The sequence below is a fragment of the Lates calcarifer genome, linkage group LG12, assembly GCF_001640805.2.
Source record: "Lates calcarifer isolate ASB-BC8 linkage group LG12, TLL_Latcal_v3, whole genome shotgun sequence".
Classification (NCBI taxonomy): Eukaryota; Metazoa; Chordata; class Actinopteri; family Centropomidae; genus Lates; species Lates calcarifer.
The window spans coordinates 8,129,932-8,155,143 of NC_066844.1; the positions used below are offsets into that span (position 1 = coordinate 8,129,932).

The 25,212-nt window shown below is 39.0% G+C and overlaps 1 protein-coding gene and 1 long non-coding RNA gene across 2 annotated transcripts; one reads left to right on the top strand and one right to left on the bottom strand.

The window, feature by feature from the left end:
* The first annotated feature begins 126 nt into the window (after window positions 1–126).
* On the top strand, window positions 127–2,434 carry LOC108873561 (uncharacterized). Its single transcript, XR_001959502.2, has 2 exons — window positions 127–375; window positions 1,103–2,434. It is a non-coding gene; the product is annotated as an uncharacterized LOC108873561 (long non-coding RNA).
* vapb (VAMP (vesicle-associated membrane protein)-associated protein B and C) lies at window positions 2,116–24,377 on the bottom strand. Its single transcript, XM_018661814.2, has 6 exons — window positions 24,114–24,377; window positions 16,870–17,022; window positions 10,486–10,589; window positions 8,393–8,473; window positions 6,662–6,841; window positions 2,116–4,088 (listed from the first exon to the last, which is right to left on the bottom strand). Exons 1-6 carry the CDS (start codon window positions 24,169–24,171, stop codon window positions 3,933–3,935), a joined length of 732 nt encoding a protein of 243 aa, XP_018517330.1. The 5' UTR covers window positions 24,172–24,377; the 3' UTR covers window positions 2,116–3,932.
* Between the last annotated feature and the right edge of the window lie 835 nt (window positions 24,378–25,212).

Below are 25,212 nucleotides of genomic sequence, written 5' to 3' on the forward strand. Positions count from 1 at the left end.
ACAAGAACTAGTTATGACCTGCCCGTTAATCTCTCTGGACTTGTTATTTCCATGTTTTATTTTGAATTACTTTCCTTGTTGTGATTGTTGTGGTTTTGCTTCCTGTCCTTGTGCATTTTTCCCTCCAGTGTTTCATCCCTTCACCTGTTCCCACTTCCCCAATCAGCCTTGCCTCTGCCTGGTCTCTCCCCCACCTGCACCTCGTTCAGTAATCAACCTGGTCTATATGTACTACTTCCCTTCTTTCCTTTGTGTTTCCTTGAAGTTGCCTTGTTCCTCTGCTTATGGGTTTTTCATGTGGGATATTTCTAGAGTTCCCGATTCCTGTGTGTGTTTTTTGCCTCCCAGTGTTCCAGCTATCTTACCCATCTGCATGTAAGCCTGCTCTTTTTGCTTATTTATTAAAGTATCATTGTACTTTCTGCTTGAATGTGTCTGCTGAATCCTGAACTGTAACATAACTAAAGTAAATGAAACTTTTGTGTGTTTTTTTTTTTAAGAACCATTTTTGCAAGACTTGAAGTTAGATTACATACTATCAAAACACACCCAGATCGTCTGACTGAACTGATGGGGCATTGGGGAGAATTCAGGCTGTAGAAAGTACAATATTTCCTACTAAAAAGAAGAGTAGAAAGTACAGGTACTTTTTTTTTTTTTTTTTTTTTTTTTTAAATCGTACTTAAGTACAGTACTTGAGTAAATGTACTGAGTTACTTTTCACCACTGCATGGTGGAAAGTAAGACAGGGAAGAGGAATGCATAGATTAAAAATATCTGATTATGCTGCATTGATTTTGATCGTAAAACAGTGGAGTACAAAATGCATCTCAAACTGTTAGCTGACCTGCGCTTATTTATGAATACAAATGGACCTCATTGGGCACCATTTTTCCCTTCCTCAAGCTGTTTTTTTTCCCACACAATAAGACACAAACAGCCAGTTTCATTTTCAGAACTGTTTGTTCATCCTTCAGACCACATGAATTTGAACCTATGGAGTAATGGCTACCTGCAGTGAAAATAGAGAAAGCTTTAACTGCACTGTAAAAAAAAAATCAGAATATTAATTTCTTTCACTTTTTCCCCCCACTGTTCCTAGGGGTACCGTTTTATTCACAGGATAAAGACACCTTGTGCCCTGTCTGCGTAACAGGAAATGACTTCACACAGTAAGGTAGGGGCTTTATTCATTTAATTTATTAAGATGCTACATAGTCCAACCAGGTTGGGTTGTTTTTATACACCAGAGAGACTACTTGACTAGGAATATTAATCATCTTCTCAGATAGACTTATTTATTTATTTATATACATACAAAACAGTTTCCCGACTGCTTATATTGATCACGGTGATGGTCAGAGACTCCAGGACAGATCAGTGTAGTGTGTTTTACAACTTGGGCCTGGATCCATTAGTATTTACATAGAATTATTTTTGTTTGTTTCATCCTGCTTTGAGTACCGACATTGCCAAGGTTTACTGCATCAGTTAATTAATGTTAACAGCATAATCTGGTACTTGGCAAAGTATTTTTCCTTTTGCAAAATGTTCTGATACTCCAACCAGGATTCACTGAACAAGAAGAATTTTCTGTAAGTACTATGTGACCCAGGCCTGAAAACCCAAGATGGGACTGTAGCTCAGGTCCGCTCTGCCCTCCCTCTAAGCAGCAAGTCATCCTCAACCCAACAGCTTTACAGAGATACAGTAGAAACACACACTCATGTTTATTTTAATCTCTTACCCGCCAGCCAAACTTATCATCTTCCACTCTGCTTAACATGAAAAGATGGTGGATTTTTGTATTTTTCTTTTTCTAGCAAAGCGGAAAACACTCCTGCTTACTAATCTTATGAGGATAAAAATGTAACCAATTGCTCTTTTTCCCCTCAAATGATGTAAAGTAGAATGAATGACACTCTCCACTGCTTTTTCCCCCTAAATATGCAAATTTGGAGATGAAGCAATTTGTTTTTCTTTTGTTTATTTTTGACACAAAAATAACCATTGGCTCTGGAACAGTACAATGTCATCATGTGGTCCCCTCAAGGCTATAGCTAGGCTGTATGTTTTTTTTTTTTTTTTTCCCCCCCTCTTTTTTTTGATTTAAAAAAAAAAAAAAAAGGTTGTATGCTGCAGGAAGATCAAAGGAGAAACACTCTTAACCTTAGTGCATTAAAATTGAACACAACTTCAAATGCAGTGAGGATATAACGTTAATAAGCATTGGATAAATGCTGAACAAACACCAAAAACTGAACAAAGGCCTGAAGTGGAGTGAAAGAAAAACAGAAAAAAGAACCAGCAATAATGACCAGACCAGCAGTGGAGAACTGCAGCAGCTAGCTTAAAACACTCAGCTGATCTCTGACATACATTTGCCCAAATAAAACAGAATGTCAACAAATGTATGGCTCAGTAAGAAAATATGGAGAAAACAGAAAAAAAAAGAGCTGAAAAAGACCAAGGTCCCTTTGCTAGGACACAGTAACAAGACCTTGGTGATGTTGTCAGGAAAACACAAAACCATTCGCCTCTATATGCACCTTCTGTCCATTTGTGGTTTCTTACTATACATATGCATGCTTTCTGTGTTGTTTGTGTGCGTGCGTGTACTATATATATATATATATATATATATATATATATACACATACATACATATATATACATACATATATATATATATATATATATATATAATTATTATTTTAATGTACTGTATATATACCTCCTTCTTGGCCTGAGAATAACTTGCCCAAACAGGTCACAAGGCAAGGCTTTCATCTGAAGAACATTTATAGAAATGATCTAATCCTACAAATCTCATTTCAGGTAGCTGCAAATATTCTTAAATGCTTCAACCCTAACAACAACAACAACAACCAAAGGAGGAAAAAAAAAATTCACTTAAAATCATAAAAATGCAACAAAACAGAAAAGAGAGAGAAAAGAAAATCAGAAAATGTAGTTGTGCAAACCTACAGCCAAATGACATTATTATTATCACCATTATAAAAGCAATTAAATTAGATTCAAAAGTCCAGATGCAACACTCTGTGTGAACGCATGCAATCATCAAACATCCCCCTCTGACAACTGGGGATGTGGTGAATACCGAGTGATGGGTGACAGGAGTAAGGTAGACTGAAAATAAAAAGGACACAAGGAAAGAAAATACCTACGGTATAGTGTTTCATAAGCTGATCAAGGTTGTTCAATCAGAGACAAGCAGATTTTACAAAGCCTCTGATTGGAGGAGTCAGTTTGATAGCCCTGTGTGAAACCCCGACTGTGTGGATCATCTCTCTGGTTAAATCCCTTTTTTAAAGGGGGTTTAGCTGGAAGGAACACCTGGATATACTGTACAGTGTGTTTGCGTGTGTGTGTGTGTGTGTGGTGGGGGGTTACGTTTACATATACATAGGCTCTGGCCTCCGTCATTTAGTAAAAAGAAACAACAATGCACTAAAATGACATTCGCACAATTGCAAACTGACTCACTCTCACCAACACTACCTCGCCAGTGTTAGAAAATCCATTGGTCTGAATCACTAGCATTAACTCATATTTCCATTACCCCCGACCGATCTCCCCACCCCCCACCCCCACGGAACCAGTCATCTGTATACATGAAACTTTGGGAAGAGGGCCAGACTGATTATGTGATGATTACGTAGAGGCAAGACCTGTAACAGTAGGTTTGTTCATAAGATGATTTCACTTCTTTTTTTTTCTCATACATTACCGTTGAATTTTTTTGTTTGTTTTTTTACATAAATTAGACTGAATCAAAATTTGTACCACCCCCACCCCACCACCCAGCGGATATGGCATTTTTTTTTCCTGATCCAAAAATCCCAGATCCCGTGTTTTTGTTTTCATCCCCCGAAAGCATGCTGCGGCCAACCAAAGAGCTGCTCTGCGCTCTACAAGACCAACTTGCCCACTATGACGCCCACCACAAAGAAAAGCATGATGAGGGCCACCGTGCGGGCGCTCAACCCTTCCTCCTTCTTCATGCCAACGGAGGTGTGCTGAGAAGACATCACATTGCTCTTCCTCATCCGCAGGCCGTCGTCCTCCTGAAACGCAGGGTTGGAGGGCAGGAGGAAATAATTGAGAAATGATGAAAGAGAGAAAGTGTGTGGGAAGAGGAAGAGGGGTGGAGGTGGGATAGTGAAACCAAAAAAAAAAAAAAAAGGCAATGCAGAGATGGAGAAGAAAGAAGACAACAAGGGGAGAAGAGATGATGAGTTTGTCAATCAGTCAACAAGGCAGTATTTATTTATTAGCTCAAAGAAATAGGATCTGGTTAAATCTTCATCTGACCAAATCCCCAGAGGACCGCAGAAGGCGCCAGGCTTTAACACACTTCATTTCCCAGCAGCGGGTGGGTGGGGGGCAGCTCTCTGTTAGTTTAATCTAAGCCGCAGGAACAGCCAACAGTCGTTCTGCCTCTGGCAATAACTTAAAGGGGAGGAGGTGGTGGTGGTGTTGTTTGAAGGGAGGACAACTCTTTCTTGGGCTGTCTGCGGTGTGTGTGAGCATGTGCGCGTGTGTGTATATGTGTGCGACGTGACAGATTTCCAACCAAGCCTATAACAAAACCCAATTTCAAACCTTACTTCATTGATCGTTATGATTGATGGCACGCTCGTTGATTTGCACAATTGCCTTACGAGCGTTGAACCCTGAGGTCTGCCGCTGATTATAGATACGAGCAGTTTCACTTAGTGCAAACCTCAGTCTTGAGTGACTGTCTCTGTTCAAAGAAATACAACACAGGGTGGAGAACCACTGCAGAGCCATTTGGAAGATCAACTCTGTGTGACTCAAATTTCCACTTAATTTGCTTATCTTGATTGTGAACATCAATCAACACAAAAACATTATCAAGAAACGCAAATGTGACTCCGGACGTTCAGTGATGTCATCTGCTAATTTTAATGATTGAGATGAAGGGAGTTTTTTTTCCCTTCATTCATTCAGCAGAGTAACACTTCCCCTATGTCTTTGATTTAATCCTCAAGCTACATTGTTGTTTGAACTAAACCATATGTTACAAGAGTCAACGTACAGAACATATTAGAGGGGTCAATGAGTTGATTAGTTGCCTGTAGAGCAGCAATGACATTAGAAAATTAATCTTCAAATATTTTTGATCTTGAACATATTGATCATTTTTTCAAGTAAAATGCCAATAATTGGTTCCAATTTGTTTAAAATGATAATTTGCCACTTTTATTTTTGATTGAGTTAATCAATTTATTTAAATTAATTTCTTCAATCAATCAAGGAAATAGTCAGATTAACTGAAAATTAATTGGCAACAATTCTGATAATTTAATCATTTAAAATGTAATTTTTTTTGCTTTTTTTGGCATAAAACAGAGAATATAAGGCCTGAAGTACTATCTTCTGTGTAGATAACACTTTGGAGCCATACCCAACATCTGAACCAATTCTGTGTCAATAGCAGTGATATGGGGATCCTCAAACGCTTTACACAATCAGAATCAGGAGACTCAGAACTTTCAAACAATGTAATTTGTCGAGGTTGTGTGAAGACTGATTTCAGCACAGGACCAAAACACATACTGCCAAGGACAAAGGATCCAGTGGGTGGGATATGTCAGCTTGGATTCCTGGGAAATTATAATAAGCATTTGCACTAGTTTCTGATGCTTTATAGATCAAATAATCAGCATACTGATCAATAATGAAGACAACTGTAGTTATAGTACATGTTGGCTGAACATTTGACCTTCATACAGTAACTTTTATCCAGTATTCTCATATCCACACATGCATGGGAAATGAGCTACCATCGGAGCAGTCCGGATTTCAGTGTCAGGTCCCAGGACACTTGAACTTGGGATCAAACCACCAAACCTGTGATTAGTGGGCGACGAGGCCTCTAATCACAGGTCACAGATTTAATGAGTGCGGTGACTGTTTAAACTGTCATCTAACACTGATAACAAGATGTGTCAGGATCTGTCTGATTCAGCTGAGCAGGTGATTAATTGATGACAGCTTAGGGTTTGCTTTGTAGTGATTAATTTATAAGAGCAGCAAAAGAAGAAGTTGGTTTGATAATCAGGACCAACAGACTTAAGGACTCCTTTGTCCATCATGCCATCATGCTCTACAACTCCTCACTCCTGGGGGGAGGAGGAGATAGGGTAGAGGACAGAAGGGAAGGAGTGGTAGCCACTTAATGCAGTAACCCACCCGGACACTCAAAAACCTCATCCACCGCCAGCCATATACAGTTCAGTATATTCAGTATATTTATCTTAATTCATTCTTATTCTATTCTATTTATATTTTGTGTTGTTTGCAAACTGTCCTGTGTGCTCTGTTGTATGCTGGAACTATTCTGAGATCATCATAGTCTATCTAGTTAGTCTAGTTGCTGACACATGTTTTTTTTTTTTTTAATCTAATAGAGTCTGCATCCATTTGAAGTTAGTTTGAGGTATATCAGTTTGAGGTTATTATATCAGTTCCACCAAACAAATTTGTTGGGGAAACCTTGCATATCCTTTCTCATCTCTGTACCTGTGTCTGTATAGAGCCACGGAAATGGAAAATAAAGCAAAATGATTAATAGAAACCTTAACTCCCTCTGGTCCTTGGGCATCCCACTCACCCTGATCTGTTTGTTTTCTTCCCGTAGCCTCTGAGCCTCCATCTGCAGCCTCTTACACTCCTCCATGATCTTCTTCACCTCCCCATCATCGAGGGTGGAGCTCAGTGACTTCACAGGCAGCGCAGAGGACTCTGACTTCAGCAAGCTGGACGACATCATCTTGTTGGACTCCATGTCATGCTGTAAGTGGGTTAGAGGGGGGGACGAGTTATAATGCAATATGTATACTGTTGTTGCTGAAATGTTTCTATGGCAACTTTTGAGCAATGGCTTGGCTGGCACACGGGTGCAGTTTACATTTGCAGACTTGGCAGGCTTTAATGTGTAGTATGTATGGAAAGCAGAGGCCTGCAGGAGCCTCAACTCGAGCGTTCCTTGTTTACCGACAGCGTCTGTGGTGTGATGAGATTGATCCAAACTTGCAAAGTGAAGCGATGAGGTTCCTTGATGATTAAACATAATATTTTTCTCCAGAAATGTGTGACTTTAATAACAGAGTGTATGAGTTTTTAATCTCGGAAATTTACAGCTTTAATCTCGGAAATTAAGATTTTTTTCTCAAAATATTACCCCCTTCCCCAGGCTCTGTAACTTGGCCCTAATGGCCCTAATACAGCGTTGTACGTTTGTGCCAAAACATCAGCTTATGGAGTCAAGTCTGTACTGCATAACCATCTCTTGCATGTTCAATGCTCCCATCTCTATGTTTACAAAAGAGGTCACCCAGGGGTGCCTTTCATAAGTGGATCAAGCTGGTTTCTATCAGCTTTATATCTGTCTAACGGACTCTGTGGAGCACAGTGCTGACTGGGAGCCATGTGTATGTATCGCACAGCTCATAATGAATTGAAAACAACTACCGCAGGTCCTTTCCCCTTCTGGTGTTCGTGAAACCGGTGTACTCAGCTCATATCGTGATGAGATAATGTCTCTACAGTCATGTGGGGTCTGAGAGGAATCTCAACAATAACAAACTGCGTGTGAGAGTGAACAAAGTGGCCCTCTGAAGGGTTGCTGATGCCTGAGAGTGTGGGTGAGGCAAGAAGAGAGAGGTGGAGGTGGAGGAAAGTGGGACAAGATGGAGAAAGAGGGAGAGAACAATGCCAGAAAAATAGACAAAGACAGCATAGATGGAAAGATTAAGAATGAGTAAATACAAAAAGAAGACGAGAGATGGAACAGATGAAACGGAGACAGAGAAAGGGAAGGCGGATACTGCAGACTATTAAAAAGGTGGGGTGCTGGAAAACAACCATAAATAATGTCACCCCCTCCTTCGGACAAATATTAACAAATGTTGCACTGAACAGAAAGATAGGCTGAGTGAGTTCAACAAGCTGAAACTTAAGAAAACACATGCAAATGGACAACAAACAACCCAAAAAGATCTGGAAACTGAAATTTGCTTGTGTTTAGTCTATTTGCATGTGTTTTCTTAAGTTCCAGTGTATTGAGTTTCCACAGCCAACTGTAGAAAGAAGGCATAGAGGGCATCTTTCTGTTACATTTGATGAAAACAAGCAGCATGATAAATAAAGAATGACACAACTGACCATTAAACATACAGTGCATTGTGGCATCCTGCTAAGGCCAATTAGTGTGATTTTTTTATTTTCAATATTCTGGAAGGAAACAACGAGATGTTTCGCTCCCTTTAGTCTCTTTGATATCCAAAATGTACTGACAACAAAAACCAACACGGTGAGACAAATACAGCAAGAGAGCAATTACCGTTTTTTCGTTCTCCACTGGCATCTCAAAAACACACCTCAGCTTAGAGTCCATCAGCTCCTCTGGCTTCGCCTCCTTCCACTGGAGAGACACAGAACCAAAAATAAAGAATGGTTATGTTTAAGCAAGGCAAAAAGTGAACAAAAAAAATATTAAAACCAAATTATAGTAACAGCAACTTTTATGAATCTATCATTGAAACAGGCTTCTGTATTTATTACTTAATTGAATGTAAGACCTTTTAATACCACTTAACAGGCAATTGCATACTGTCATACCTATCAAAGAATGAAAGATATCAGTGAAAAAGTAGGCCTGATATGACCTAGAATTATTTACCAAGTGCACAAATTTATTGACATTTCTATCACATTTTTTATGTATGTGCCAGCTTTATAACAATAATTCCTGATGATAAGAAAACATTTCTTAAATCATTTTCCAGAATATATTAGATTGTTCAAGGGATCAAAAGTAAAGTTGGCTAGTTTCCTGTTGTCCAAACTGGGTGGCAAAAGCTTAATGTTTAGAAAAATCCTTTCTAGGCTTGTAATCCCAAGGTTGCCTTTGAATCCCATATAAAATGGAAATTTCAACAGAGGAAAAGTGATAAAATTAAGCTCTCTTGGAATTAGGCACAAAACATACGCCACAACTGCAAAATGCTGCTTAAATACTTGCCATTACTACTCATTCAGGCAGTGGCTGTAGCTGCGACCGTGCTCCTAGTCAACTTGCATTTTTAAGATTTCCGTCAACAGCTGGACTGTTATCAGGGAGATCTGCTCTGTTCATTGTTCCCTGACTCCACATCTCGTGTAAAACAACAAAGGACAGAGATTAACCACCAGGAGGACTGCAGTCTCTCTCTGTTGTGCTCCTCTTACAACCCAACTTCAAAAATCTGCTTTCAAGTCTAACCTCTGTTACAATCACAGGCCTGCACAACTCCCCACTGGGGTTCAGGCTGTGCCTCAGTACAGTGTCTTTGTAGCTGTGTGGTGTCACAATATCACAGCAAATTCTCAAGACAATTGTTAGCATGTTAGTGACGATTTACTGTATGTTGGCCAGTGACTGCAAAAAGTGAGACCACACACGCTGTTAGAACTAAGCCATGTTTGTTTTGATTTTATTGCCGTGTGTCAGCACTGCGACCCAGACTCATTCAGGCTGGGAGATACACCTCAACTGCCTCTTTCTCCACAGTTAAATTCAGTGAATGAATTTCTTGTCCTGTTAAGGACAAAATAGTCTCCCATAGCCAGACCCACCTCCTCAGTTCTGTGTCAGTTCTGGAGAATAGTCTGGCTGCACCCATTACCATTCTGCTAAAGGAAAAAAAAACACTCTGACTTGTCTGTATTTCTTTAAGTCGATCACAATCATCTTGGGGAGCACTACACCCAGGATGCAGCAATAGTACTCCTGAAAAATAGTGTCGCTGTGCTATCAGTTAAAATGGCAAATTGCAAGCAAAAGAAAACACCACATAAAACAGTAAAGATGTATGTCGATTGTGTGATACGACTTTTACAGATAAGAAAAGACTTGCCATTTTCAGTGTGTAGGTCACTAGCTCAGAAATTGTTGTTGTTATTTGCAGGAACAGAGGGGATTTTGAAAACGGTGACATGCAGACAGCGGAAGGGGAGAAGAATGGAGCTCGAAATACAGGGCCAGTGGCAGGCTTTCACCCACAGTCTACATCCGGTGAGTCAGACTAAAGGCAAAGTTGATAACAGTATCTGTCTGTACGAGAGACTGTGTGCAAGTGCATTTTGGATTTAAAACATCTGCAAACACTGGCACAGATAAATACACAGTGACCAGAGTTTCTGCAGTGTTCACTAACTTAGGTTTAGGACTTTTTAAGGGCATGTTAACACCACATAGAATTCAACTTAATACCTTTTTCAGGGTCATACCAATCAAAAAATGACAGAAAACCAGTGGGGACGATAAAGCCTACAATTACTTAGTGCTTTCATGTTGTATATAACAATAACTCTTATAACTGATCAATTAATGAGACCTGGATTCAGATAAGAGGCATGATATTAAATGATATTAAAAACATGAGCCACACTCACCACTCCCTCCATGTCAGTCATGTCAGGAGGTGCTAGCATGGACTGGACCATGAACTTGTGTTTGCTCTTCTCATTGGGGTCGTAGTCAAAAGGCTGCAGCATAACTGTAAACAAAAAAATGACAGTGTCAGCTCAGGAAGGAAAACATACTGTGGTGCAGATTATTTATTTGTCTTTAGTTAACAGCTAAAAATTAGGAGTCACATAAAACATGGGGAAGATAAGTGACAAAAGTTACACAACAGCACACTGCGTGACCAGGAAGTCCCAACACAGAATTAGCAGAGTCATTTTGTTTTGTAATGACTCCACCTGTTTTATTACTTCCTATCTTAAGCCTCATCCTCAGGAGGCTCAAGAAAACGTGTCAAAGAGTGTAGTTAGTGTCATCCAAACTGCAGCAGACAGGCAGGAACACAACATGATTTCCAAATATGAACACTCACGGAACACAAGAAATTAGGCCTTTGCTTCTTCTTTGTCAGCAACTTTCCATCTCTTTCCCTTCCTCAACTCTTGTGCTCGCTCCTCAGATTAAATAGGAATTAGTGAGTATCAAATACCCATGTATTTGTCAAACAGTAAACTAGGGCCTCCACGTCCTCAAGAATCTGGGCTTGCCCCTGCTGCTCGGAAAAAGTGGTGGAGATGATTTATTTCTATGTTCGTGTTACCATGACGGCGAAACACTGACAGATCTACAAATTCCCAAGGGGGTAATCTTGCTAACAGCTTCCAACCCTGCCTTTTTCTTTCTTAACATTACATATCGCTCTAACAAAAAGCAGGTGTGGAGTTGGAATACTACTTTAAACCATCACCACATCAGTCCCCTCAGTCCGTGGTGTGTTATTTGATGTCATTCCAATGACTGAGAAAGTATTTTAGAGCTGTAACGATGATTTACAATCACCTTCTTATGTCCGTGTTCAAGTTTAGTGCAGAGCAGATGAAAATGTCCATTGATGGCTGATCTTTTTAAATGAGGGTGTGATTCAAAGGCATATTTTGACATCAGTACCAGCTATGTCTGCGAGATGCCTGCGTGACTCTTTGGCTTTCACTCGAAAACAAATGACCTCCTAATTTCAAAGCCTGTGTAGCTATCAGGATGGTTTTCATATATGGCACATGCCAATTCTCCCTAGAGTGGAAAGCCTCAGAGATGTAGTGCACCATTACAGCAATCAGGGCAGTTCAATATCGCAAACCAGAAACAGACGGCATGAACAGATTGAGAACGTCCTGTTTCAGTCAGACCCAATTTGCACGGCCATCTACCTTCAGGTCCAAGGGGACAATAATATAGAATGGAGGCAGGAAAGCATGTAAGTTATTTGAGCAACATAAAAAAGGGTCCCAAGCCAAAGACTGAAATGGAAAAAACATAGCCACAGAAAGGGGAAAAACTGATTTAAATTGTTTTTGATTTACAGCCTTTGAACACACCTTTACAAAAAGCTACTTCTGCTAATGGCGCAATTTAGTATTCCTACTTCATGCTGGGCAATCATTTATAAAACTCACAGAGGCTAATTGTAGTCAACACGGTCAAGCAGGTAATCGCCTGCCTGCTTGTTGATGATAAATGGAACAGGGTGGGGGTGGTGAGGGAGGCAGGTAAGAAAACTTTCCTTTCCTTCAACTAATTAACAGTGTCACAAGAGACAAGATGCTCACAACAGAATTACCACTAACTATTTACCTTGAAGTGCTTACAGAGGCTAGGTTTAGGCCTGCTGTTTTCTTTTTAACTGATTAACTGTTTGGTCTACAAAATATCAGGAAATATTTAAGAATGTCCAGCGCAATTCCCTAGAGCCCAAGGTGATGTCTATAAATGTCTTGTTTTAGCCAGCAGATAAAAAAAACAAAACAAAAAAAAAAAAACAAAAAAAAAACCCCAGAGATGTTCCATTTATAATTCTATAAACAGAGAAAGGCAGCAAATCATCACATTAAAGAAACTAGAACCACTGAAGGCATTTTTGTTGCTTTTAAAATGACTTTAATAGTAAATCACTAAAATAGTTCAGATTAAGCTTCTGCCAGTTGACTGACTGATTAATTGATAAATGAAATTTATGTTTTAGTTCCATTCTACAGTTATTGGTCTGACAACTGACAACATTCATGGGTCAGTTCAGTTCATAAACCATGGTGCCATGTAGGGCTGCAACTTAAAATTCTTTCTGATTTATTGGTCACTTGCTTTGTCTATAAAATATAAAAATAGCAGCAAATGTCCATCATGCAGCTCCAGTGCCAAGATTTGATATGCCCTCACTGCAGGAAAAATTACCAGTGCCTTTTCTTTCCCACTTTCAAAGTATTATGTCATTTAGCTTCAATAAAAGTATAAAACCTGAGACTTCAGCATTTCCCTGACCCATTTTAAGTGAATTCTCAGCATAACAAAACAGGCTGTTTGACAATATACATACAGTATATACAAAGAGGTAAATTCACCACTTGTCAGCCTTACTTCGAACATTATGACACAACATGATATGAAATGAGATATGACTGAGATACAACTCAGGGTCACACCCCTATCTGAGACCTTTTCATACCATTCAGAGAAGCCTTACGTGTAAAAAGGGTGCTCCCTGTCCTCTTTGTTCAGTGCTACTCAACACAAAAACTTGGTCAAAGATCAGCAAACCTACTGAGACAATATAGCGTGGGAGCAGGGAAGTGAGTGAAGCCAACCCTAGTTGTAGAGATACAGGCCAAGAGGGAAAACTCACTAACATGTAAGAGCAAACACTCGTAAAATGTATTCATATTCAGGCTTCTCAGGGGCAGCAGGATCTCACACTCCTGAGTGTGCTCTCCTGGGTCTATCTTATTCAATAGAATTCAAAAAGAAAAAAGTACTGACTGTATACCACCAAGCTTATTTCAGGTTGGGAAATAACTCACAAATCAACAGCACTTCAATCCACCGCACTTTAGAAGAAATCTGCTACTGCTCTGAGGTCAAGTCCTGTTAAGAATGGAGCTGGTGTGTAAAACAGCTAACAGAGCATGGGACAGAGACATGTTATCATACCAGTTTTTCTATTGTGTGAAAAAAATAGTCACCATACCACCAACAATTTCTTCTATTGTAACTGATTATTGTCATTTTCATTAGAGGTTTTATTTGTTGACTGTATCAGTCAAAAAATTTAACTGGTATTTAGCTGTTAATTAGATGGATATTTCCATTAAAGGCCTATGCAGTTTGGTACTAATTATAAGGGAAATGGACAAAGTGTATAATTAATGATAACAAATTGCTTAGGCCTCTCTTGGAAATATTATTGCAATTAATTGAGGGAAGTTTACAGATGATTAGCTGGAAAATACAGGCGCTATAAAATAAAATAAAGCATTAGCCCCATGAAGGTCTGAGGACTGGAACATTGTAAATAAAGCACAAACGATCAACAGAGTACAGGATTCTTTTGCTCTTTTATGACTATTAACATGTAGGAAAACATGAATGGGTGCATGCATAGAGTTTTAGAGACACAGACAGTGCATATGAAGCGATTTCCACTCAAATATCGACAAACAACCTGCTTTTATTAATGGTACTTTTAGTATGTTTGATATTAGTTCATTTGTAGGGTCCAACAAAGTTGCAATATACAGTTCATGGACTTGATGTCAGTTCAGATAGGAGAACCATTTTTTCCTCCTGTCATAACACAGACTAATAAGTGTATGAACTGAAGCTAAAGAAACTAATTCTAATACTTCCACCAAAAGAAATTTTATTTTCTATTGTGTAATGTTCTTTTGCTTTCCGGCTCCCTTGGAATGATGATACGTTCCGAGTATGTCAGACAAACTTCTTACATATTCCCAGAAGAAGCTCAGTATTTGTGGACACAAGGATTTTTGAAATATTCACGCCACATATTTTTCCACTGCATGCTGCTACCTAACACCAATCAAGCTCAGCAACATTCCTGTGGTCATTGCTACATTCAACATATACTGTTACAGCTGGATTGAGCTTCAAAAGCACTGTCTATCCTCAGCTAAGCCAGCAAATGACACATCTCGAGTTTATAGGTATCCTGTGGCAGACAGTTCTCTCTCGCCTCGATGAGGGTGCACGTCTATGTAGCTTTTGTGCTGCTTTGTTAAAATATTACAGGTCAGAAATATGAGACATACTGCAGCAAGTTACAGAGCCTGTGCAAACAAAAATTCAATACTTTTGTCTAAATACCTGAATATGGATGATGTTATTTTGGGATTTGTGCTTTCAGAATAATACAGGAGCATTTTTATTAGACTAATACTGACAACCAAGAAGATTTATTTCACTCAGCTAAAACAGTCTGATGTGTTTAGAGATTTTTATCTAATACAGCTTTTAAGACCAGGAAGGAAGAGCAAGGCAGAGCTACCCTTTGGAGTTTTCTTGTGTATAATGACGGTATATTTACACACATGGTGCGTGCATCCTGGAGTCTAACATGTTGAATGTGTTTCCTTCCATATCAAACAGTAGCAAATCTGGTTTTTGAACTTTTGAAACCTGCATTGTTCACATTTATTTGCTTGCAGTCTTCTTCTTCACTGCTTTTGCTGGTGCACTGCTGCATTTTACCACTGCCTGTAGATCGGTGGAATAGGGTGAGACCTCTGCACCCACCTGCTTGTGCACTAGACAGCAAAATGAGGGTCTGCTCATAAGAAAACACTGCTCCACAGCACGACTGGTGGTCCAAAAACCCTACACAGTCTTTAAGCTATAATGCAATGTTAATATAACAAAAGTCAGTCAATATTTATTTCTACATCACATTACTGATACACGGACCAGCTCGTATGCAACTCTTGTTATGATTTAAAAGCCCTGCACACTCTACCATTCATTTTGGTGGATCAGACTTGGCTGTACTAGTGCGCTACGTGTTTCATAGCAACAAGATTGGGGAAACACAATTAAATGGAGGGCAAAGAAGGTGGCAGGTATGACATTGAATCTCATATAAGCTGATAATCACAGCGCAACAAACAGAGTAGCTGCTGTGTTAAACTTTCATTTCATCTTTCGACAGATTTTTAATCTTCAACAAGTCACACGAAGTGTGTGTTTATTAGTATGTATTGTTTACCACGCTGTCGGTACACAGAGCCATTGATTCCAGATGACATAGGTGGCATGTGCCATTTTGAATGCTGAATTGAAAAGAATGAAAAAAATCCCTAATTGGCTACAGGGTTTGGAGCACCCCCATTGATAAAGGTGCACCAGAGCTAACAGGAGAGTCAGAGGGAGATGTCAGTCAGTATTGTACACACCTCACACACAATCAACCAAAATGGTAAATCAGTGTGTGATGTTAATCACACCTGGTCTTCAACTTGGGTTTTCATAATGTGTGTGTTTTCATTTAAAAAACACACAGTGTCTGCAAGATAAGAACCCACAACCCCTTGTTATCCAGTTAAGTGCACTGCTCTGATAATACTATGTAGAGTCGAGATCTCCCAGAAGACAGATTGGACAGAAAGAGGTTACAGACCATGCCTATACTTTCTCAAAGCAGCAGTATTCCTTTGGGACTGCAACCTGTGACCTTTTAAAGGTCTAATGAGGGTGAAAAATGACGAAAACTGACAGAGTAGACTGTGTTGATTTGTCGCCCACTGCTGACAGCAGGCCCCAGTGACACAGTTTGTAGTTGTTGACACCAGAAAGGAGAGGAGGTAAAATGAGTCTGTGGCCGTAAATGGCAGAGGCGGCACAGTGTGGAAACATTAGACTGTACCTGTCTCCCTCCAAGTGTATGACAGGGAATATGGCCTGCCAGGAGGGACAGGAGCAAGAGGATAGGGGAATACTTTATAATGGGAGAGAGACAGCGTGGGTGTTTATGTAAAAAAAGCAAACTCATATAGGATTCTAGAAAGATGATAATTTCCCTTCTTTCCTTATACTGAGTCATCCTCATGTGTTTGTTTTATTTTAATCAAGTTACAAATAAAATCACAGTCAGAGATACTCAGATATTTAGTCTCGCAAGTCCCTGCTGCAGCTACTAGAGTTGCAACTAATGACCGTTTTAGATATTAATCTTGTAATCTAGAATATCCCAACAAAAGCAACAAATACTTGTCACAGCTTATAAGAAATAATTGTTTTAAAATTGCATAATTTGTCAAAAAACCCAGATGTAAACAGAAAATGGAGCAGAACCCTAATTTCTGGGAAGCTGTAACAAGCAAATGTTTTGTATTTAATGCGATAAAATACACATAATCTAACCTGTCAAATACATTTTCTGGTGACTGACTTATTGTTTCAGCTACATTCCTTTAGATAAATAAGTATACCGTATACTACTTAGAACACCTCAGTTCTTCATTTATTACCTGAGACGTTGATTGAGGTGCCTGCATCGATGATTCCACTGTTTGGCCGGACACAGTACCGACGCGGCGCTGTCGTCTTCACCTTGAAACACACATTCCTGTCTGTTGGGTTGGAGAGCTTAAGATTTGTGGTGACCACGTCTGAGAATGGACCTGTGTGGAGAGGAGACAAGGTGGAGACAAGGTTGAGGTAGTCTTTGAGAATTTGACAAATAAATATTAGATAATGTCCCCTAGAGAGTACAATCTTCAACAGGAATTCATGATCAAAGGGTGTTGAGGCAAAGAACAGAAAAAAGACATTTCTTAAACTACACAAGTCACGATGAATGGCAACAAATCATAGTTACCTCATTTAAAACTGGACAGAGATCCATTTCAATGGTGATGTTAGCCAGTGACACTCTTAAGGGTTATGATCTCACACACATTAATTTCAAAGTACTATTCGTCATTTGTATTGTTTGAATGCCAAATGGTAGGAGAGAATGACACATGTACACAGACTGATGGAGAATCAAACTGCCACTGGCATACAATCTCAAACAAGCACATAATGTGTTTGAGCTGTGCACTGAGCAAAGTGACATGCTAATATAAAGAAATGACTTTCTGTTAGTGAACTGATCAAAACACATCAAAATGCAAATCCATCATACACTGCTGCAGAAGAATGACCACAGTTAAAAGGAAAAGAAAAACAGCTAGCCAAGGGCAGACTCAGCTCTTTGTATTATATTTTAAACATAATGTCTTTATACACTGACTTAACAAGGAAGACAGTAGAGTGGGAGCTTCATTTTACTGAGCAGATGTAATATATGGTTGATGATTTTCTCAATTAATTGATCAGTAATTTATTCTTTAAAAGGTCAGAAAATTGTGAAAAATGCCCACAACAACTTCCAAAAGTCCAAGATTTTGTACAACCAATACTCTAAAACCCAAAGATATCCATTTTTTTTTGTTTTATTTTTTTAGGTTATTTTTTGAGCTTTTTGCCTTTATTTGATTGGACAGTGAAGAGAGATAGGAAATAGAGAGAGAGAGTAGGTGAGTGACATGCAGTAAAGGTCCGGCCAGATCGGGAGTCGAACCAGGGACTCACTGCTCAGAGTGCTGTTATACAAAGCAGACACAGGCCAGAATGTTCATAAATTAGCTGAGTGAAATACCAGTGAGCAAAGCCTATTAAAAAATATGTGACATGTATGCTAACACGTTTAAATGTGGTTGACCAAGCCTTACTGGATGTGACTTTAATTATAAGAGAATTCAACTTACAGCCCACAGTTTGGATCTTCTGCCACATATTTTCTTTATTTGACCTGACATTTAGATAAACAGGGTTTTACTGCCAATTCAACTACTGTAGATTTTTTATACATTTGACCTGAAGTTGTCCTCACAATAAATATTTCCTGTCTGTTTCTTACATTAAAATCCCAAATATGTATCTCAGAAACACACCCTGGTGGGACGTAGACTATTGTAAATATATCATGGGTGCAAACTAAGGCATCTGTTTGTTTTTTTCTTTTTAATATTACTCTCTAGATTGATACAGACTACTGATGTCTAATCTGTCCCCTTGATTAAGAAAAACAATTCTACAAAAGTCTTTTTAAGAGTAGACAGTGTGTACAAATCTATAAATCACAGTCTTCAACCACTGCACTGCCATGAGTGGAGTAGTTGATGCAGTTTGGCTTGAACTAATTACAGCTATCATTGTTGATGCAGGCCACATCTCTCTGAGACTCTCTTAGGGCCAGATGCATTAAGCTGCACAGATTTGTCAATAATGCAGAAAACCTTTACAATAAAAGCCACAGCAAAATAACACTGTGCCAAATCTAAAAGGTGAGTGAAGGTTAAGAGACTTATCTGTCCATGATGTAGGACTAGACTGTCAGTATTATGGGGTAAGTTATGACAATAGCTTCAAGTTTATTTTCAAAAGGTGATGGTTTCAACCTTGACTTTAAGTCTACGTTTTGACACATTTGTCTGATCTTTACCATAAACCTTGGTGGACAACAGTTACATCCAATTAGTATCTCATCATTTCTATCGGTTTTTACAGTTATATGGTTGTCAAAGTAATGCTCGACCTTAAGTAATACAGATGCTTCTATTATTTGAATCTACACTCATTAATGTAAATGGGTTGGACATAATATTAGAAACAGTATTTTCAGTATGATGCAAAATAGTTTAAAAGCAGCACAAAGTTCAGCCTGCAAAGTAACCATGAAGTTGTTCAATAAAGACGTCTCTAAAATGGGTTAAAAAAAAAAAGCTGAGCATTATAATCTTCATGAAGGTAGCATTTATTGCAAGTCAGTAGGCAACCCTATCTCCTAGAAATTACGACTGGATTACATTTTACACCAGGTATAAATATGATACATTTTTGTGATATTTCAAAAGTTTTTGAATTCCCAGTGTTTCTGCTCAAGTTTTTTTTCCGCAAACTGGAAATGCTCTCTCCTATTGATGTCACTTCTAGTCAGTTTAACGGCAGTAGCTGTTGTTAGGAAACAGTTCATGTTTTTTTTAGGTCAGTTGAAGAAATGTCCAGATTTAAGAGCTGTTATTTCTATAAGTTGACTTAAAACAATCTATGCACCTATATAGATCTCATCCGTGTATGTCAGCCATCAATGAGCAACGCACCAGGCCTATTTGAACTGCTGATATAAGATGTGGGCAGCGCTTCAGAGGCAGCAGATATATTAAAAAGTATAGTTATTGCACTCACAGGTAATACCCGCCACGAGAGAAAGCAGCACTTCACACTCTGATTCATCCTAAAATGACGAATGAAGTGACTCAATTTCCACTTTGATGTAAGGTTTTCTTTTCACTTTACGGGTAATGACATTAACAGAAAAGTAAAATGTGTTGAATATGAGAGCTCTAGTATGAGTGCAGTAAGAAAAGTACCAAAACATGCAACATCTAATCTGGCTAATGCACTGACCCTGGAGGGAGCCCAGACCCTAATGAGTCTTCTTTGACATTATTGGCACATAGCACATATTCTAAGGAGCCTCACTGGTCAGATATCTATAGCTTGTAATTGTGTATCACTTAAATGCTCCCTCACGAAACCCCAGTGTTACATGTCATTAATTTATTCCTGCTATTGCTGGCAACAGTTTCTTTATTGACAGGACACTGCAGAAACTGTATCCAGATAACTGGCAAGCGTTAGTCACTCCTGTGTTTTCCTAATACCTCTAGTGAAAGTAAAGCTAATTCATAGTCAAGTGAAGGGCAATGACGAATGAATATGACTTCCCAAACTCAGTGGACACAGTGCCAAAACCACACATTTTACATCAGTCAGACTTACGGAAACCAAGTTTCATTTTAGAACTTTACAGTATCGCTTAAAAACCATATAAAACAAATATTATTCATGAAATATGCTGCATCCATGAAGGAGGTCCAAATTTATTTGCTGCTGCATATTAAGATCTCTTATTATCATACACATCATGGTTAGACACATGAGTATGAGCTGATTTGGGTTTTGAGACATTTTTGGTCTGGTGATGTTTTTCAAGCTGCTGGAGCAGTGAGAATATTTTCAGAAAAAGCACAACTCATGACTTCTTAAAAGTGTCAACAGTGAACCCAGCATTTGTTGACCAACTTCCATTTATCCAAGTAACATTTTTAACTTGTGGTCTTATGCAACATTACAAGCCCCTCTGCTCAGTGAGGCCAAGTTTTCTAATCAAGTATAGTTCTCTAATGAAACAACAAAGGGCCACGAAAGTAGCTTTTATGCTGAGGATAAAGTTTGCAGTTGAGAGAAGCACACTGAAGCTGCATGAAAACATGGAGCTATTTCAGAATTAGCACATACACCAGATTGAAGATAAAGTTTCAGCTCAGCAAATATCCAGAGCAACTGACACTTCCTTTCCCCGTCGAGCAAAAACAGAGAGGAAATTCAGACCCTCACAAGCTTGGCCTAACATCTAAAGGCTTTTAATGAAAGGGACTCACACCACCAACTACTGTACACCTGATCTACTACTTCCTGAAAGTTTCTCGGGATGCCGTCCATCTCACAAAACCCACAAATGGCAGTAAAAAAACTATTACGAAAAGCTGATATTTGAAGCTTTTGCCTTCCAAGGCTGGATTTTATAAATAGCACATAAAAAGTGGGGAGCTGGGAGATTTTTGTAAAGATCTGTTAATATTACCCCTGACGAAGATGAAAATTAATAAAAAATGAAAAAGCCCAGAACCTAACGTTTGAGAGTATTTGGTCCACAGATGGTTTGAACAGAGGCTAACAAGTTGCTACTGACAGACCTACTCCCTGTCCCCTGACGTTTCACATTGTGTGCCTACACATTATTTAGAGCTTGAGTATAGGAATGTGACTTGAGGCGCTGTTAGTATATTGAGGAAGACACATAGCTCCTTCTATCTGTTTAACACACAACACGTGATTTGACACTGTCTATATGTCTATGTACTGGTAACACTTTATTTTCAGGTCCTGTACTGTCCAGCTCATTTCCTGGAAACTTTCCTATAATTTCTATTACAATTAGTACCAAATTGCAAAGGCTTTTCTTGGAAATATCATGGTAATTAACAGCTACATATCAACAAATTTAAAGAAAATTAAGATGAAAATTTTCAAGAAATTATCTGTAAATCTGGGAGCTGTAAAATAAAGTGTTACCTATATACTCATTCCTGATTGGCTGGAATGTTTCCATTAAAATCTTATAACACCACAAGTCAGTGCACAATGTATATTAAACTACAGGTAACCATAGCAACAGTGCCTCTGCTTCATGCTGAGTTATCAGTTTAAGGGTGAGGCTGATAATTCAATTTCCTGTTGTGAACAAATCCCATGAAAAGACCAAAACCAACAACACAGTACACTGATCAAACTAACAAGCATTGCCTGTATATCCAGTGCCTTATACACTGCAGCTTATTCCCCCATGGCATTCAAAAACTATTTAAAATACATAGCTGAGCCACATGTCATACCAGTTAATCCCCACCAGCTATGCAAACATTTACTTCTGATTTGTTTCTTTAAAGATGTACATCTTCAGTTGGAACACATGGGCTTGAGGTTAAGAGCCACTGCCAGGATTTGAGAGTTGGAAAGAACTGAGAGATATTTTGGGTCTTTTCATTGGGATTTGGTGACAATAAATAAAACACAGAGTAACTCCAGCCTTATTTCTACATCGTCACTGGTGAAATAGGCCTCCCAACAAGTTAAATTGACAAAAAGCAAGCTTTAAAAATTGATAACAACTTGAACACAACTTCTCTATTTGCCTGTGGTATGGGGCCATGGTGCAACTGTGATGTAATGTGCTCAGGGGTGTCTTATAAGAGTGGAAAAAAAGAAAACAGAGTAACAAGGCTCTGCAGAGGAAACTGTATTATGTCATGGGTCAGGTCTACTTCGTCCATCATTTCCATACAACACCTCGTGGTGTATATTATTTCTTATGCAATTCACAGGCTCAACATGGACTCTGACACTGACCCTGTGTCTCATAGAACTCAGATAATTTATTACTATCATCAACACACAGGCAGCGTGAGCGTAACACCTTAATGTGTTGAATACTGTTATAATTTGCTATTACAGTGTAATCAAGCGGCAACTAACAATTACTTTTATTACTGATCTATGAGCCATTTGGTCAATAAAATGTATGAAAATTATGAATAAAGTCCATCCATGTTTCAAAAAGCCTAAGGTGATTTAGTGTTTTGAGCACCTAATTTATTAATTCACTAATCGTTACAGCTCTTACAGTTAGAAAGTTAATACTTTAACTGCACAACTGATGTTAACACCTACAGAAATATATCTCACTTGTCATCTTATTCATAGCGTGATCAATTAGATCAGTTTTGGTGTGAATCACTTAGCTGTGAAGCTAATCCAACTATAGTGACACACTCTGGCTTTTGTGACAAATAGAGGCATCATGCTGGATTTGTTGGAAGTGTCATTTTTGACTGCTTTGAGCCTCTCAACCCAAAACACTAGGGGTGGGCAGATGAATCCCCAAAGTATGAATACTATTATAGTCACTATTTAGTCAGTTTTGGTCACTATTTAAACAAAAATGTCAAACACAGTGCTGTTTCTAACTTGTCATATATGATGATTTGATGCTTTTCATTGGTACACATCTTGATAAACTGGATATTGGAATGTTGGGCAACCAAAAGAAGTCATGTGAACATGTCCTTGGTCTCTGGGGAATTATAATGCCTATTTATTTATTTTATTCATTATTATTATTAGTATGTCACAATTTTGTGGCATTTTATGAACAAAACAACATATCAATTTATTAAAATAATGATCTGCAGATCATTAGTTGCAGCCTTGAGATGTCTTAAAACCTTATTCCTGATTAGAGTAAAAGTTTGACTGTTTTGAGGCTGTCCTCTAAACTACTGATAGTAATTGTAAGAAATGTATTAACTTCTTACTCCAAAGTGCAAGGTGGAATATTTCAAACTGTGTAAGGATGCCAATAATCTGTTATAAAATGACTACAATAGTACCATATGTGTTTATGTAACATTATCTGGGCCTAAAGCAACGTGACATCTTCCAGCCACATACCGAGCCTCAGTCAAATGTCTATTGGCAACTGTAGATCCCAGACGAAAGGGAAAGTGGCATGTTGATGACCTGTAGCTAAAACATACTGAGCAGCAGAGGCTGCAGAGTTATACTGTTCTGTGATCTGTCAAGTTATTAAATGACAGCTGGCTGTCCAACAGAGCAGAGAGAGGGCTAATGCCAGCTAGCCAGACCTGCTAAGGATGTTGCAGCTCATGTGCAATTAAAGGTTGTGAATTTAGAGGGCAATAATGTTGTGACATGTTTATTATGATTGCCGTTTCCCTGTGGACATACGTTTCGTGTCTTGTACTGGTAGACTGAACTAGAGACTGCAGCATGGATGCATGACAGGGCCCGGCTAGCTTAGCCGTCGGAAGCTAATCCAGCTAGCTAGCTAGCTGTCAGTTGACCTGCCGTCCTCTCAGAGCAGTCTTATTCTTCTCATATGAGTGCAGTGTTATCAAAATGTGTGCTGAAGCTTCTCCCCGGTTTAGTTACCGTAACATTGGCCTGCCCCCCCATCCGCCCCTGCGCCTGGCAGAGGCGCCCCCCCCCTTCAGTCCCAAAGCCGGGCCCTCCCCTCTCCTACCTCTGAATTTCAGTTCGTGCTGAGGCTCCAAGAGCAGAACCTGTTCCGGCCTGGCCATATCCCAACAGCTGGAGCGGGGTTATCGCACTGCAACCAGTTCCTGTCGGTTACCTCCGTGTTAGGATGTTGTTGGGTGCTGCAAAGTCCGCGGAGTTATTTTATCAATGAATTAGCGGGTGGATATCCTGATCCTGTCCCCCCCCGGTCACTGGTGCTACTCGAGCTGCTAACGGCTGTTGTGATGCAGCAGGAAGGGAGTGAGAGACAGCCCGGTGACGTCACTGCCTCTGCAGAGAGAGGGGGGTGAGGCAGGGTGATGATGGGTGATGCCAGGGTGCACCCAGTGCTGGTGGGGGCCCACCACCTCAGTTTTTTCAGGAAGCTAAAACATGATGGTTGTCATGTCTGCCTAAAGACTTTAACATCTAACTTTACTATGGTAGAATAAGTGATAATAGTAGTTGTGCTACTACTGCTACTACTGTTACTATTTGTAATGTTTAATTATAATATTGATGCCTCATAGATAAGTTAGCGCTTATTTTACAGGTGTAAAAACTTAAAGTCATATTTCCCATTAATCACATAGTTTTACATGCTTTATTAAGAAAAAAGACTTGGCTTTTGAATTAGACTGAAGAAAGATACAAAGTACATAATTTGAATATATACAGCACTGTGCAAAAGTTTAAGGCACTTGATTAAGATTACATATTAAGATTCTTATGCATTCCTATCTTGCAAATACCAATACAAAAACTTCTATTGTTCACAATGTGGAAATTACCCTTTGGTCTCACCATAAGATATATCATAAAAAACAAAAATACACAGTACATGTGACAATACATCATCTCATCATACACACTGATAAAAATACAACTCATAAAATACAACAAATATTTAGTTACAAGAACAACCAGGAGTGGGGATTACACGATGAGACGGAAAACTGAGACTGTCTAAATCCATAGAACACGTTCTCCAAGACGCCTAGAACAACCTATCTGCCAAGTGCCTTGAAAGACTGGGTACTGAGGAGAACTGATGCTGTTTTAAAAGGCAAATATTGATTTGATTTAGTTTTTCCTGTTAAATG

Bases quoted from the DNA above. Each gene is read 5' to 3' on its own strand.
- vapb (XM_018661814.2), bottom strand. From the start codon at position 24,171: ATGGCCAGGCCGGAACAGGTTCTGCTCTTGGAGCCTCAGCACGAACTG. The intron at 6,842-8,392 runs GTAATTGCTCTC...ACCCACTTACAG, and splicing joins CAGTGGAGAACGAAAAAACG to CATGACATGGAGTCCAACAA. The intron at 4,089-6,661 runs GTGAGTGGGATG...CCTGCGTTTCAG, and splicing joins AAGAAAACAAACAGATCAGG to GAGGACGACGGCCTGCGGAT.